Below are 15171 nucleotides of genomic sequence, written 5' to 3'. Positions count from 1 at the left end.
AGGTCTGTGGTAGTGTAATCTAATAGGTGAGAAAACCAAGTTCAAATGACTTACCCAAGTCTAGTGATAGCAAAGTTAGAATTCAAACCCAGTATTTCCTTCCCTGAGCTATAACAAACCTCCACCACAAAAGTAGCATGGGGTGTAGATTCACTTGGGCAGTGGAAAGGAAAGAATTGCTTATGGTGAGACATCTGAGTTAGTAAGAATTGGCTGGAATTTGGCTGCCAACCTTCACAAGCCTGTGAAAAAGAGGACAGCTATTCACAGTCAAACCAAGAATTCACATCTTTTAAAAATATCAAATTACTTCATTTCACACAATAAAAAAATTCTTAGGAAAAAATATATAAATTAAGTTGTAAGTTAAAAACCTCTTCCTGAACCAAGATGGTGGCAGATTGAGTAGAAGCTACACTGACACACTCCCAGGACCAAACTGGAATTATAACTAAAATAGAGAAAAACCATCCTGAATAATCATCTGCAACTGAAGACAAGCTGGAAAGCACCCTCACAACCAAGGACCTAAAGTGGAGACCTCATAGAGACTGGTAGGAAGTGCGGAGGCACAAAAGGGCTGGCTGGGCTCTCACAGGCAGCAGCTGAAGGTGCGGAGGGATATCTTAGTTATGGGGGTTTCCCACTGACAATTCTGGGGCCTATGAAGCCACTCACTTTGGGCTCTGGCAGAGGGAGAGCAGAGTGGACTAGAGCAGTGTGAGAAGAATCTGGGGTTTAGGGCACTGGAGATGAATCTCAGAGGGCGGCCATCTAGATTCCTGTGCTAAGTAATTCCCCCATACTGCAGAGGGCATCTTTCTCAGGCAGAGCTTTGTCAGCCAGGCAGCTTTTGCCTGGGGGGGGGGGGGGGGGAGCAGTTGTCCCACCCACTGGAAAAATCTCTCACCCCACCCTGTGGAGTTTAGACCTTGTTGTGGTCTACAGCCTGAGGCTCATTAAGAGACTAAGATCAGTCAACCGACAGGCAAAGGTGGACCTCAGGGAGCTATGAGTCTTTGCCTGATCTGCTTCTGCACCTGGGCCTTGGAAAGGCAGACTTTGATGTGCATCTTGATCCTGTCCAAACACACTCAGCCCCAGCAGAGAGAAAAACAAGCCATGGGTTGTTGATAGCTCCAAACAGGTTACTCACGGCCAGTCATTGGCTTGCACCAGACACCCTCCAAAAAGACTGAGAGTCCTACCAGATCCACCTAATACATAGAAACAACCCAAATAGGCAGCCAAAATGGGGAAACAAAAAACAAGCCCCAAATGAAAGAGCAAGAGAAGTCTCCAGAAAAAGTGCTAAATGAAATGGAGATAAGCAATCTCTCAGATACAGAGTTCAGAATACTGATTGTAAGGATGCTCAACAGCATGAGAGAAGATATAGAAACTACAAAAAATGACCTAGTCAGAAATGAAGAATGACATAACAAATAAAGAATACATTGGAAGGAATAAACAGCAGATTAGAGGAAACTGAAGATCCGATCAGCAAATTAGAAGACAGGGTAGGAAAAAATCAATCAGAGATCCAAAAAGAAAAAAACAAAAAACAGGAGGGCACTTAAAGGGAGCTGTGGGACAACATGAAATGTAACGATATTCACATTATAGGAGTGCCAGGAGGAGAAGAGAATGAGCAAGGGGTAGAGAACTTGTTTGAAGAAATAATGGCAGAAAACTTCCCTAACCTGGTCAAGGAAAAAGTCACACAAGTTCAGGAGGCACAGAGAGTCCCAAGCAAGAAGAACCCAAAGAGGCCCATGCCCAGACACATCACAATTAAAATGCCAAAAATTCAAGACAGAGAATCTTAAAGGCAGCAAGAGAAAAGCAGTCCATTACCTACAAAGGAGCTCCCATAAGGCTGTCAACTGATTTCTCATCAGAAACTCTACAGGCCAGCCCGACCAGGCGTGGCTCAGCGGTTGAACGTCGAGCTGGGATCCAGGCGATCAGGGTTCGATTCCCGGTCAGGGCACATGCCTGGGTTGTGGGCTCGATCAATGACTCTCTCGTCATTGATGTTTCTATCTCTCCCTCTCCTTTCCTCCCTCTGAAATCAATAAAGATATATATTTTTTTTAAAAAGTAATGCAAAACAAGGATCTGAAACCAAGACTACTCTATCCAGCAAGGCTATTCAAAATAGATGTTGAAATAAAGAGCTTCCCAGAGAAAAATAAAGGCTAAAGAAGTTTATCACCACCAAACCAGCATTGCAGGAAATGTTAAAGGGACTGCTGTAATAATAAGAAGAAAAAGAGAAACATAGGCATAAAGAATTAAAATAGCAATAAATAAGGACCTATCAATAATAACCTTAAGGACTTTAAGGGAGAGATCAACCTCAATACAGTCATAGTCATGGACTTTAACACCCCACTGCACTGAATAGATCTTCCAGACCAAAAGTCAACACGGAAACAGTGACTTTAAATGGCACACTAGGTGAGATGGATTTAATTTGTAATTACAGAACATTTCATCCCAACGCTGCAGAATATACATTCCTCTCAAATGCACATGGGTCATGCTCAAAATAGACGAAATATGTAAATGCACCAAGGAATAATAAGTTGGTCTACAAATACTTGAATGCTAACTATATAGGGTGCCCCCCAAAAATGTATACACACACTTTGAATATTTATAAAGGCAGTGTTTATTAAAATACATTTCATTTTCAAAATTGAGCTATCAGCTGTTAAATTGTGTATACATTTTTTGGGACACCCTGTATACCTAATGTTTCTGTGTACATAATGCTTTTTATCTGTGGTAGTCCTGTCAAGTCTCATACCAAAGTCAATTTAAGACACCGTTTAGTCCAACCTCCTCATTTAATACTTAAGAATAGTGACATTCAGACATGTTGATCAATCTGTTAGTGAACTGGAATCCCCATTTCATCTTATACCCATCCCATTTTTTCTCTGTTACACCTTGATCCTGAAGAAAACTTCTGTAAGGTGAATAATTACCTCCAGATGATTCTGAGGTGTCTTGTTCTATATGGCTTTGTTGGAAGGAAGCCGGTGTGTAAATCTTGTAGCCAGATTCTGAGGCTGTGATCGAGATCTGGTGAGACCTTTTAGTGTTACTTGTGTGGCAGACAGAGTAATGATGCTACTTGCCTGCTCTGTTCCCAACTCTCCAAGCAGTGAAACAGAAGCTTTATAAGCTCTGTGGCTTTTCAGGTCCTAAGAGCCATCTCCTTGGCTCAGTGCAAGAGGGTTAGATATGGGCGTGGGGATATACCTGCCACTTACGAAAGACAATTACTGAATGAGAAATCAGTTGCTAAAGGCAAAATCAGTGGACCTAGGGCAAACAGTGGCATACTTTCTGAGGAAATTCTATAACTTTCTAAGTGTCTTATAGCTCCTTTAGGACTAGTGTTTTAGCAGCTTTATGGTAATGTTGCCATAAGATGTAGTTCACATGCTTACTTTTTGCACACTTTACATGCTTAACTTTGCATGTGGCCAAGGTATTAAATCCTTTTTCTCTCAACTTCTAGGCATGTTTGGTCTCCCCTTCTTGCCACAGCATTTACAGTATAAGGCTATCAGGAACTCCATAGTTACAGGGTTAACTTTCATTTTCCATAGGCTCTTTTGTGCTCTAACTTTCAATGGGTAATTATGTAATATAAACTATACTACTGCAAGCCAGTGACAGTTGTTTTTGAAGACTGGTTAATGAGGGACATACTCCTTCCCTTTGAGTTATGATTTATGTGCATACATCTTTTGAGCTGGGTACTTACCTTGTCATAAGTTAGCTATACTTGATATCTAGTTACACTCATTTACATATTTGAATTCTTTATTTTTTCACAGCCATCTCTTCCTGTACTTTATACCCTGTCTAGTCAAGCTACACATGAAGCTGTTCATCTCCTTTGCAGGATGTTGGTCTTTGATCCAGTAAGTAATGTTTATTTTTGTATTTTGTAATGAATAAAAAATACATGTGTTCTAAGAAAAATATCAAGAGCTGGACAGTGTAAATAATGACTTTTCAAAAGATAAACTTCAGTCCCCAGTTTCATGTGTATTACGCTCACTCATCACACAGAAGTTTGATTATTAACACATAAGAGCTGAGGTAAAGAGGGATGAAGAACTGGATCATCCTTATTTATCTCTATTTGTAAAAGGAGTTTGGTACCAAGTTAAATCAGGAGAAAAAATTGTAACGTTACTTGAAAAAATCTGCCCATTATATTGCATAAGGAAATATTTACTCCTTTAAGTTGTTGGAATGGTAGCTTTTCCAAATGCCATTTTTGGACTTGACTCTTTGGAGACAAAATTTAGCTCTTCATTTATTCATTAACCCAAAGAATATTTATTATTCACATCTGTACCAATAACTGTTGTCAAAGAAGAATCAAAAATGGAAACATTTAGAAGAGAAAATTTTACTTGCCAAGAGTATGAGGAAGTCATCAAATACAAAAAAAGAGCAGGTATTTAAAGGGGAAAATACCCACAAAATTAACAATTATTACCTTTACATTGGTCTGTTTGTGATGAGAAAACAGCAACTATCTCACATGAGTGTCAGATCCACAAAGGTCAGCGTTGGCTGGTGTGGCTCAGTTGGTTGAGCATTGTCCCATGCTCCTTGAGGTTGCTGGTTTGATTCCCGGTCAGGGCACATGCCCAGGTTGTGGGCTTGATTCCCCAGTAGGGGGTGTTCAGAAGGCAGCTAATTGATATTTTGCTCTCACATCGATGTTTCTCTCCCTCCCTCTCCCTTCCTCTCTAAAAAGGTCAGAACAATCTTGAGACATCAGCATAACAAAGATTAGGGATAAAAGTGTTTTGTTACAGAGTCTAGGTTTGTGAGGAACTGTCAAGATTTTATCATTTATATATCACAGTCTTCACAGCCTTAAGGCTGGAAGGTCCTAGGCCATAGAGTAGGGATCAGAATCAATCAGAGTGACCAAGTTCTTTTTGTTACATCTCAGGGTGCATAGTGGATTTTTATTTGTTTGGTGTTTGTTTTTTGTTTTCCTTTTATTTGTTTACTTTGTTATGTGAGGTGCTTAGTAATACAGAAGCAAGACCAAGTGGCAGGTCTCAATTCCACAGTCCCTCCTTGTGGTCAAGTTCCTGCCATTAAAGACAGTTCCAGCCACATAACTTACTCAATGAGCTGGTGATTTAGTGTCATTAGTTTGGTATTTGTTTTGTTTGGCAAGTTACCTACATGGCTAACTGGAGATATTGGTTAATACATAAAGACCTTTTGTATGGTTAACAAAATTAGAGCCACGTGAACTTCTAGTTTCAGAGGTAATTTCTGTCTGCCCATAGAGGATTTTATTTATAAAGGCCCTGAGGTTAAAATTTACTTTTATGTGTCAGAAATATCTTGTGCTCTTTATTAGTTCTCTTTAGATTAGGAACCAAGAACCATGTAATATTCACCTATACTAGGTTTTACCTGCAGTACTTATATCTGTAAGGTATCCTCTTTCTCAGAGAGCCCATGTTTATTAAGGCTCCTGACCTGCCAGGAACTCACAGTCTTCACAGCCCTAAGGCTGGAAGGTCCTAAACCATAGAGCAGATACCACACACGTTACCCTGGGAGGCCTGTTAGATATTGGTTCTACATATGAAATGTATCCTTATTCCTCAATAGTGGGATTGTCACACGTAATTAAATGAAACTTTTGATGTCATATTTACAAATTAGATTTATCTACAAGAGAGAGGTAAAATTTATCTGGTAAAGAGAAGAGATTCTTATTGAACCTAAGTAAATAACTACATGGTCATTAAAAAAATAATAAAAGAATTTAGTTAAGGCACACTGCATAATATTTGACCATTTTTATCATTGTCTTGTAGAACAAGGCCAACCAATAGATATTATCCCCCCCCCCCCAGGAATTCTTATTTTTAAATTGGCCTGATGCTTTATTAGTTTACAGTTGACATTAGAAAAAGATACCATTTGCCTGGCTGGCGTAGCTCAGCGGTTGAGTATCGACCCAGGAACTAAGAAGTCACCGGTTCAATTCCCGGTCAGGGCATGTGCCAGGGTTGCGGGCTTCATCTCCAGTGGGGGATGTGCAGGAAGCAGCTGATCCATGGTGTTTCTCTCTCATAGGAGGCAGCCAATCAATATTTCTATCTCTATCCCTCTCCCTTCCTCTCTCTCTAAAGATGAATAAAACATATTTTTTAAAATAAAATAAATATAGATACCATTTTTAAAGAATGTTTTATTATGGTTTTAACCTGTTGAATTGAGGGTTGGCCATACATTAAAAAGAAAGAAATGGGGTTTTTACAATATCCATTAAAAATAGAACATTAGCCTGGCCAGTGTTGTTCAGTGGTTGAGTATCGCCCCAGGCACCAATACGTCATTGGTTCGATTCCCGGTTAGGGCACATATTCAGGTTGCAGCCTCAATCCCCAGCAGGGGGCATGCAGGAGGCAGCCAATTGATGTTGATGTTTCTCTGTCATTGATGTTTCTCTCTCTCTTCCTCTTCCTCTCTTAAAAAAAAAAATAAAAGACCATTAACCATAATTAAATCAGTTTATTTAGTCTGTTTAGTCTGCAGTAATTAATTAATTATTATTTTGTTGATCTTGGGCTAAGTAATCTGTTGCCACATGTCTTCTCCTGGTCTGAAACATTTCTGGAAATCCTGCCTCAGTTACCTGGTTCAGTCTCAGAACTGATGTCTGTGGTGATGATACCAGTTACACCTTTGATTTTATACCATGAAGACAATGGTCGGAGTACCATCTAATAACATCCTTTACTGAGGCCCTTGTGATATTTCTTAAGGAATACTCAATTCCTGATCTTTAGCTTGTAGAAGGAACCTTTAAGCAAATATGAGAAGCAAGCAGCCCTGGCCAGTGTGGCTTGATTAGATCATCATCCCATGCATCCAACGGTCACAGGTTTGATTCCTGGTCAGGGCACGTAACCAGGCTGCAGGTTCAAACTCCAGTTGGGGTGCATACAGGAGGCAACCAATCAGGCAACAGATCGATATTTCTCTCTTACATCGATGTTTCTCTCTCTCTCTCCCTCTCCCTTCCTCTCTCTTTAAAATCAATAAAAACATATTTTAAAAAAAGACCAACAGGGAAGCCAGGTTCTAGCTACTGATGGTAGCTCAGAGGGATCCAGTTTCTGACATATGCCATCTGACAGAAATGACTTAATGGTCAGGTGACAAAATTAAAACCCAGATTCATTCACTGCTGCCAGCACTGTGGACACGATTAGCCATTCCATCGGAAGCAGAAATAGACTTGGCCAAGAACCAGATTTTGTGAGCAAAAAGCCAAAGAACTCAATCCACACGTGAGACTGGCCAGAGACACTGAGGATGGGGCCCTGTCCCCGGGAAGGTTCACTGTTGGCGACTAGTTTGTTTCTTCTCCTTTTTTTGGTTAATCCTCATCCAAGGATATTATTTCCATTGATTTTTTAGAGAGAGTCAAAGGGAGGGAGGGCGACAGAAACATCAGTGTGAGAGAGACACATCGATGGGTTGCCTCCCGCACGCACCCCAACCAGGGCGGGGGATTGAGCCTACAACCAAGGTCCGTGCCCTTGATGGAATCGAACCCACGGCCCTGCAGTCCGCAGGCTGATGCTCTAACCATTGAGCAAACCAGCTAGGGCCCAGTAGTTTCTTTTGGTTCTGACAGTAGACCTTTATCCCAGTGCAACCTCCAGGAATAGCTGGACTCATTTAGAAAAAAAAAGAAAAAGTTGACTCGCTAAGAGTGCCAGTGAACCAGTTTAGCTGGACCACCAAGTACAAAACAACAGAAACAAAACCAAGGTTGTCAAGTTTACATTTGTCTGCTTGTGGTATAGAGACAGCAGCTTTCCTTTGTGATTATCGTATCCTGAAAGGGCATGACATGCCTTTTAGCATCAGCACAGCAAAAAAAAACAGAGATAAAATGTTTTTGGGGAATCCAGGTTTATGGGAAATAGTTAACATTTTGTTATTTGGGAGGACCAGAACCAGTCAGGGTTTTTTTGTGTGGGTTTTTTCTTTTTGGTTTGAGTACAAAATGATTTTCTTTTTTTAAATCATGTTATGTGAAGTGCTTGATCATGTTGGAAGTAGGGCAGAGTGTCAATTTTTATTCTACTCTCTGCTATTGAGTCTATCCTTAAATCCTTTAAAATTCACTTTCTCTCAGTAGTACTTTCTAAGTCCACTGAGCTCAAAGACATTTTTTCTTTTTTTTATGGAGAAATGAGTTTAAAAGTGTATGGTTTATCAACCTGAAACTAGTATATTAAGTATTCTGATTTGAAGTGTCAGAAAACCACAGGCTGCTGACATTCAGACTGAGCTGGATATTAAAACATGGCATTCAGACTGTTATCTGCTGCCTAACTCCAGCAGCTTTCAGATGCCCTAAGCTGATTTGGTATTCTAGGAGAATTAAAATTTCAAGCAGCTTTGTAAAATTGCCACCGTGATTACATCTCTTCTAAATGCTGAGACATGTTTAGAAAATATAACTTATTTAAAATGTAAACTTCTCCCCTCCAAAGCATTACATATTTAAATGTCATGGTATTTGTCATTTTTGACCCTGCATACATTTATTTTGAGGTTGGAATTCTTTGGGATTTTAGCAGAAAGTCACTTCTTACTCCCTCGACTGCTGCATTACCCACCTCTGGCTTCAGTTATCCCTCTTTACACAGGATGTACTGTAAAGTATAAGCAGTTACTGTGCCTTGAGAAAGATCCTGTGTGGACACTCGTGTTTATCTGTAGTGTTGATGTGCTGGTCTCTAAATTTGATTTCAGTCCAAAAGAATATCCGCTAAGGATGCCTTAGCCCACCCCTACCTAGATGAAGGGCGACTACGATATCACACGTGTATGTGTAAATGTTGCTTTTCCACCTCTACTGGAAGAGTTTATACCAGTGACTTTGAGCCTGTCACCAACCCCAAATTTGATGACACTTTTGAGAAGAACCTCAGTTCTGTTCGACAGGTAAAAGGTGAGTATCTTTTGGCCTTCGGCCTGGCAGGATCACTAGTAACATTTTTCATTATGTGGCCGTGAAAAGCTGAGATCTGGATGGTGACCAAAGCTCCCTCATAGGTTTATTTTACAACTTTATGTGCAGCTCTTTGTTCAGGGCATGTCTGCCACGACGCTATGTGTGTTATAAAAACGCTGAGTTAGTATTACATCCAGGGGAAGGTCAGGCAGAGGAATAAATATTTTGTTCTTGTTTTCAAAGTTGACTTATTTAATGAGTGTGACTCAATATATTTAATATGTATTCACTGAGTGCAATTCATTGAATGGGACATATTGGACTTCTTTTTTGTATAACATGCAAAGTTTTAAAAAAGATAAACATCCACTGAGGATCATTCCATGGATGATGACGAGAAGGAAATTTCTGTTAGTTGACTTGCAAACTTTCCTGACTTGATCTCCTGTTGGGGTAGGATGGAGCTTCATGACAACTAAAATTCTGAATGATTTGAGTGTCTGCTCTAGGGCACTTTAGAAGAGAGAGTAGTTCCCAAAGGATCCAACCCAAAACTGTACCTAAACATCAAGGTATTTTAAGTGGTTTTCAATAAGGTAGTAATTACCAGCAATTTAGAGGAGTCCAGTCATAATGCCAAACCCTGTGGAGTCACCCTCAAATTTGTAGACCATTTTACTCCTCCCACCGATGGGATTTCCACCCCATGCAATGCCACTTTGGGGTTTTTGCCTGTGTTTAGCAGCACCTATCATTTTGGTTTCAGGAAAGTCCTGCTGGATTCTGCCTGATAGATGACGTGTCTGATTTAACTAAACCAGCAGGAAATGCTGTTCCAGTGCCAGCTAGAGTTAGCAGAGAACCCACTGCTCCCAGACCTGCAAATTGGCATTCCTTGTATGTTTGTTTTCTCCACAGAAATTATTCACCAGTTCATTCTGGAACAGCAGAAAGGAAACAGAGTGCCTCTCTGCATCAACCCTCAATCTGCTGCTTTTAAGAGCTTTATTAGGTAACTCTATGGATACAATTCTAACTTTCTTGGTAGAATTAAAAGGATGTCATTGTGACTTTGTTATTCAGCATATTTCTGTTTTTATTTAGATTAGATAACATAGATAAAAGGTACAACAGAAAGCTTCTGTTATGAGCTTTGGCTTTAGTCAAAAGCATATTAAAATGTAAGCATTAGTTTTTATACTGATGCCAATTCACTGTGGCTGCTTTGGCAGTTGTTTCCCCAGATGACCATTGTGCTGCCTGATGATGTACTTGGGGATCCTCCTGCAGCGACAGTGTGGCAGCCACTGTCCTGGAGTTACACATGGTCATCTGGCTCCCACTACCTTCATAATGAGGGCAAGCAAGAAAGTTATTTTTTATAGACAGACTGCTGGTGTGCCTAACAGGCTTATTGGTTAAAGCGCTGTGAGCCCACTTTGGAACCTAGCGAGCCTCCTTGTGTCCCCCCTTTCCTTCTCAGTCTTTTTCCCTAGCTCCTTCTATTGGTCAAGGTCCAGTCCGGAGAAAGAAACCACACCCAGTAAAGTTTAATAAGAAGCATTAACTAGGGAAAGAGAGCAAACAGGGAAGAAGTTTAGACCTTAGAGGAGGCCCCTCCACCCAAAGCTAATAAGATATGGGCCTCGTTGGAGATGATATGGCTAAAGAGACACACCCCATGAGGGTGGTGAAGAAACTTTCCAGACGTGGGGACAACTTGTCCATCAAAGAGGCCTGCTGGGTTGCAGAGAAACTTCCCAGAATGTTTGGGTAGACAAAGCTGGGCCTTTCATGTTTTTTAAAAAAAGGCACACCAGAACCAGGAAGGGCAGCTGCTTCCTAATGCTGTGCCCGGCGGTGCCTTTCCAGCGCCCTCTGTCGACAGAAGCCTGGTGTCAAACCAGGTTGCAAAGGAGAAATGTGAAGTGTCGCTCCGGTATCACGGAGCAGGACAAAGAAGGGCGGGTTTGGATCTGAGAGGCCACACTCTTCCCCCTCCTTCCCCACCTGCCCCTCCCTCTCCTTTTGCCCTCTTCTCCCTGCTTCTCTTTCCCTTCCCCTCACTTCTGTTTTAATTAGTCTTGACATGGTATTGAAGTTAATTGAATTTATTTGAACCAAAGTTAAAATTTTTTGTTTAGAATTTTTAAATCAGGGTGACTTTCATTTATTCCATGCGTATGTTGGTAGAAGGAAAGAATTAAGTTGCATTTTTACTTTGTTGTTTAAAATTACTCTGTTTTAATTTTTCTCCTAAGAGACCCGGTACCTTTCCAAGTTATTCATTATTCTGGGCCCCAGAGGAGCAAAGTGGTTACACACACTCCCTCGTGTTTATAATCTAGCTGGTGACATTAGACAGACACGTGAAATAACTGATAAAATAGTTAAATGCTAAATGATTACCAATTACTACTCAGTTAATATTTGATAAAGAGGCTCATTCAAAATAGGCCCCCACTTAAAGTCACTGTATTTTGAGAGGCTACTTTTAAATGGATAATTCTGCAGCCTTTGAGGTTATTTTTTTATTGAGTATAAGCATTATCATTTCTAATAGCTGCCGTTTACTTTATATTATGAAGCAGTACTGTGGAAAGCACTTTACATAGATTATCTCATTTATTCTTCACGGTAGCATTGCTCCTTTCCAAAAGAGTAAGGTGAAGGAATTTGCTGTGTCACACAACTAGTAAAGGCATGTTGTTTTCAAGGCCATGTATTAGCCACTGTACCATACTGCCTCACTAAACATACAGATCCTTAGACAAGCAATTTGGAACAAATGCAACTTTAGAGAGGTTAAAAGAAATAAAATAAAAATGCACAAGTGGTCTTTCCAGTTTTTTTAAAGGAAGAGAGGAAAACAGGCAGTAGTGAGTTACCCTTTGCCCTTTGTGGTGGTACAAGTGTTTTCACCATGTCTCCGTTCCTTTCTAGTTCCACCGTTGCCCAGCCGTCCGAGATGCCCCCCTCTCCTCTGGTGTGGGAGTGACGGTGGAAGATAATGTACTACTGAAGATGTAATGTAGCTTTCCACTGGAGTCTGGGATTTGCAATTCTGGAGGTTAATCATGCTCGTACTGTAATTTTACTAATGAAGTTTTAAATTAACAACCACTACTTGTATGATATGAATAATATTTAGAAATGTTACTAGACTTTTAATCTTGTAAAGTGGTTGTGCTTTTAGAAGAAAAATATTTTACCCAGAGTTGCACATGTTTTATGAATTTAGTGCAGCTGTTATGGCTCACCTCAGAACAAAAGAGAATTGAACCAAATTTGGAAGTTTGGGGTTTTGTGTTTTTGTTTTGTTTTGTTTTTCTTTTTTAAAATGAAGTGAGATTGTACACACACACACACACACACACACACACAGAGGACAGTCATACATTTTGATATTCGAGCCATTCCTGAAAATTATGGGTTTTCTAAAATGAAAGAATCTAGAAACCTTGCCTGCGACCAATCATGGAGCCACATGAGCTGATCGTGGCTGCACCTCGGGGGGTGGGGGGAGGGGCATGCCACCTAATGATCAAGCCCTATAATTAGCTTCTCATTAGAGCCGTGACAGTGATGTGTGCTGTCTAAAATCCAATGTTGTGGGTAGAGAGAATGAGTTTGTGACTAGGAGAGACTAAACTTCTGTTTTCCTTACCCAGTATAAATATATATATATATATTTAATCTATTTTTATTAGAAGTTTTTCTGCTCTTTCTTACATAAAAGAACCCCCAAGCATGCATCTTTCATGTGTGTAAATAATTCATTTCTGGGCTAATTTCAAAAGAATCCCAACATTGCTGTATAGAGAGAGAACTAGCTTGCACATTTTAGGTCTGTGAAATTTTGTGAGACTTTTCCTGCACTGGACAATAAAAATAAATAAATAAAAGACAAAAACAAATTTTAAAGAATTTTAAAGCCACACAAAAAAAAGGCACATAGGGAATTATGTCAAATGTGTTTGTGTCCTTAGGCAAAGCTGTGGGAGTCTTGAAATGTCACAGTAGTAAATAACTTATTACTTTTTGACAAATTCTTTTTTCTGTTGGAACACTGAATTCTTCTGTGCATATGTATATATGAATACAAATTGAAGGCCTCTACCTCCTGGAGTTATACAACTTGGCTTGTTTACCTCCACATGCTGATGATGACTATTTTTTTTTTTAAGTTCAATGTGGAGACTTGAAACTTGAATGTCCCTTCCAACTTTTATATTAAAAATAAAAAGACAAGAAAACTGAAGATCGTTTTTCACCTGTACAAGGAATACTAATGGAACGTCTTAAAATTGGTCTAGGAAAAAACCTTGGTGTGTGTTATGGACAATTAACTGTTAAAGTTATTGTAAGTTATCTGTATTTAGCAGAGTATTTTCATCTTGAGTGATCTGAGCTGAATTTGAAGACTATTAATAAGTTATGTTTGGAAGTTTTAACTTCAATGAAGTAATTATTTGCTGTGAAAGAAACAAACATTGAATTACTAAACAAAGATGGTGCAATATCTTTGTTTTTTTTTTTATGAGGCTCCTGAGAATCAACCCAACTGAAGCATTTCAATTCACTTGAATGAGAAACGTGTTTAGTATCAAAAGAGCCCAAGAAGACACTGGTGTGAAAGGTACAATCTCAGAGGTTGGTCAATTACCGTGGCACACTTATTGGTCACTTTGTACAATGTAGATTTGAAGTACAGTGGTGAAAACATTAAATGTGACATTTGAAAAAGATGTGTCATCTGTTTATTTCAGTTCCTCTTTTTTTGTTTTCAGTACAACTTGTATACTGAATTTGCAGAGTTTTGAGACATTTCCTATTTATATTTCCACTTGGATCTTTGAGGAAATTAGATACACTTTTTTAAAATCTTCCCAGAAACTTTAGCTTGCCAAAGCCATATTGAAATGTTAACCAATATCGAAGACACTGTGATTTAAATATATACAACTTGAAAGTCTTTCCAAACCTTAGAGTCTAATCTAGTGGTTTTCAAACTTTTTTGTTTTAAGCAAGGAAACCCTGTTTTCATGTGAAATCAAACTCCAATATATTTAATAAAAGGGGACTGCTCTGAATGAGGCAGACTGCTGAGGGGACTTGAACCCCTCCCACATGTAGATGAGACATTCAAAGTGCTATACCTTCATTGAAAGGGCTGTCGGGAGAAATAAAACCTACCTGCCACAAGCAAATTTGTTAAAGCCTTAGTTTTAAACCACAAGTTTGCCCTTACATGTCATTAGAATTCAGATTTATGCTACCATCAAGGCCTGGGGAAAAAACGAGATATTAAAGTGGCCTTCAGCTGATAGTGCCCTGGGGTGCCTGGCAAAAGCAAACACAAATTCTCTCTTGGGCGATGCATACTTAACTGGGGCCTCAGAGGGTTCCGTAGGTAAAGCCCACCCAAATATGAGCTCACAATCCAAAATTACAAAACAAGAAAATAAGCTACTGTACATAAGCAATGATTACAAACCAGGTACTTTACATATTGGAAGTATTGGATGCAGAATACAAAATGATCATGCTTTAAAAATTTTAGAGAAATAAAGGTATCAAAAAGCTAAGCAAGGAATAAAAGTCACTGAGATGATCAGGCAAATTTGAAAAATAATCAACTTACACAAACAGAAAAAGTCATTGAAAGTAAAAGTAGAATGGATGCGTTCAACAGCAGATTGAACACAGCCAAAGAAAACAAACTAAAATTTGTGAAAAATGACCCGTTGTACATTACCTAATATACAGCAGAAATACACAAATGCACAGAAAATAGAAGATATTAAGAGACTTGGGGGAGAGAGTGAAAAAGATCAAATCTAAAATAAAAGCGAGCAATATTAAATAATATCTGAAAACGTCCTAGATTTGATCAATAAGAGTCATTGGATTTAGGAAGCACAACAGATCATAAGCAAGATAACATGTTATAGTGAAACTGCAGAATGACAGAGGAGGTCTTAAAAGTACCAAAAATGACTGCCTAAAAAGATGAACATTGAAATGACTTAACAGCATCAATTGAAGCTAGAATAACAGCAGAATGATCTGGTCAGAGTTTTGAGAGGCAATAACTGAATCTAGAACCCTGAACTATCATT

The 15171-nt window shown here is 39.3% G+C and overlaps 1 protein-coding gene across 1 annotated transcript in view; it reads left to right on the top strand.

Moving 5' to 3' along the window:
• The window catches only part of NLK (nemo like kinase), a 121698-nt gene extending 107903 nt beyond the window's left edge, over positions 1–13795 (top strand). Inside the window, exons 8-11 of the mRNA XM_016201908.2 lie at positions 3858–3944; positions 8848–9046; positions 9968–10061; positions 11993–13795. Of these exons, the coding sequence (XP_016057394.1) occupies positions 3858–3944; positions 8848–9046; positions 9968–10061; positions 11993–12047 (435 nt within the window). The 3' untranslated portion in view covers positions 12048–13795. The remainder of the gene's footprint in view (positions 1–3857; positions 3945–8847; positions 9047–9967; positions 10062–11992) is intronic.
• Positions 13796–15171: the final 1376 nt, after the last annotated feature.

The sequence above is a fragment of the Miniopterus natalensis genome, chromosome 17, assembly GCF_054644295.1.
Source record: "Miniopterus natalensis isolate mMinNat1 chromosome 17, mMinNat1.hap1, whole genome shotgun sequence".
Taxonomy (NCBI): domain Eukaryota; kingdom Metazoa; phylum Chordata; class Mammalia; order Chiroptera; family Miniopteridae; genus Miniopterus; species Miniopterus natalensis.
Note: the sequence above shows the minus strand (reverse complement) of the source record. Positions and strands in the feature narration are given on the sequence as shown.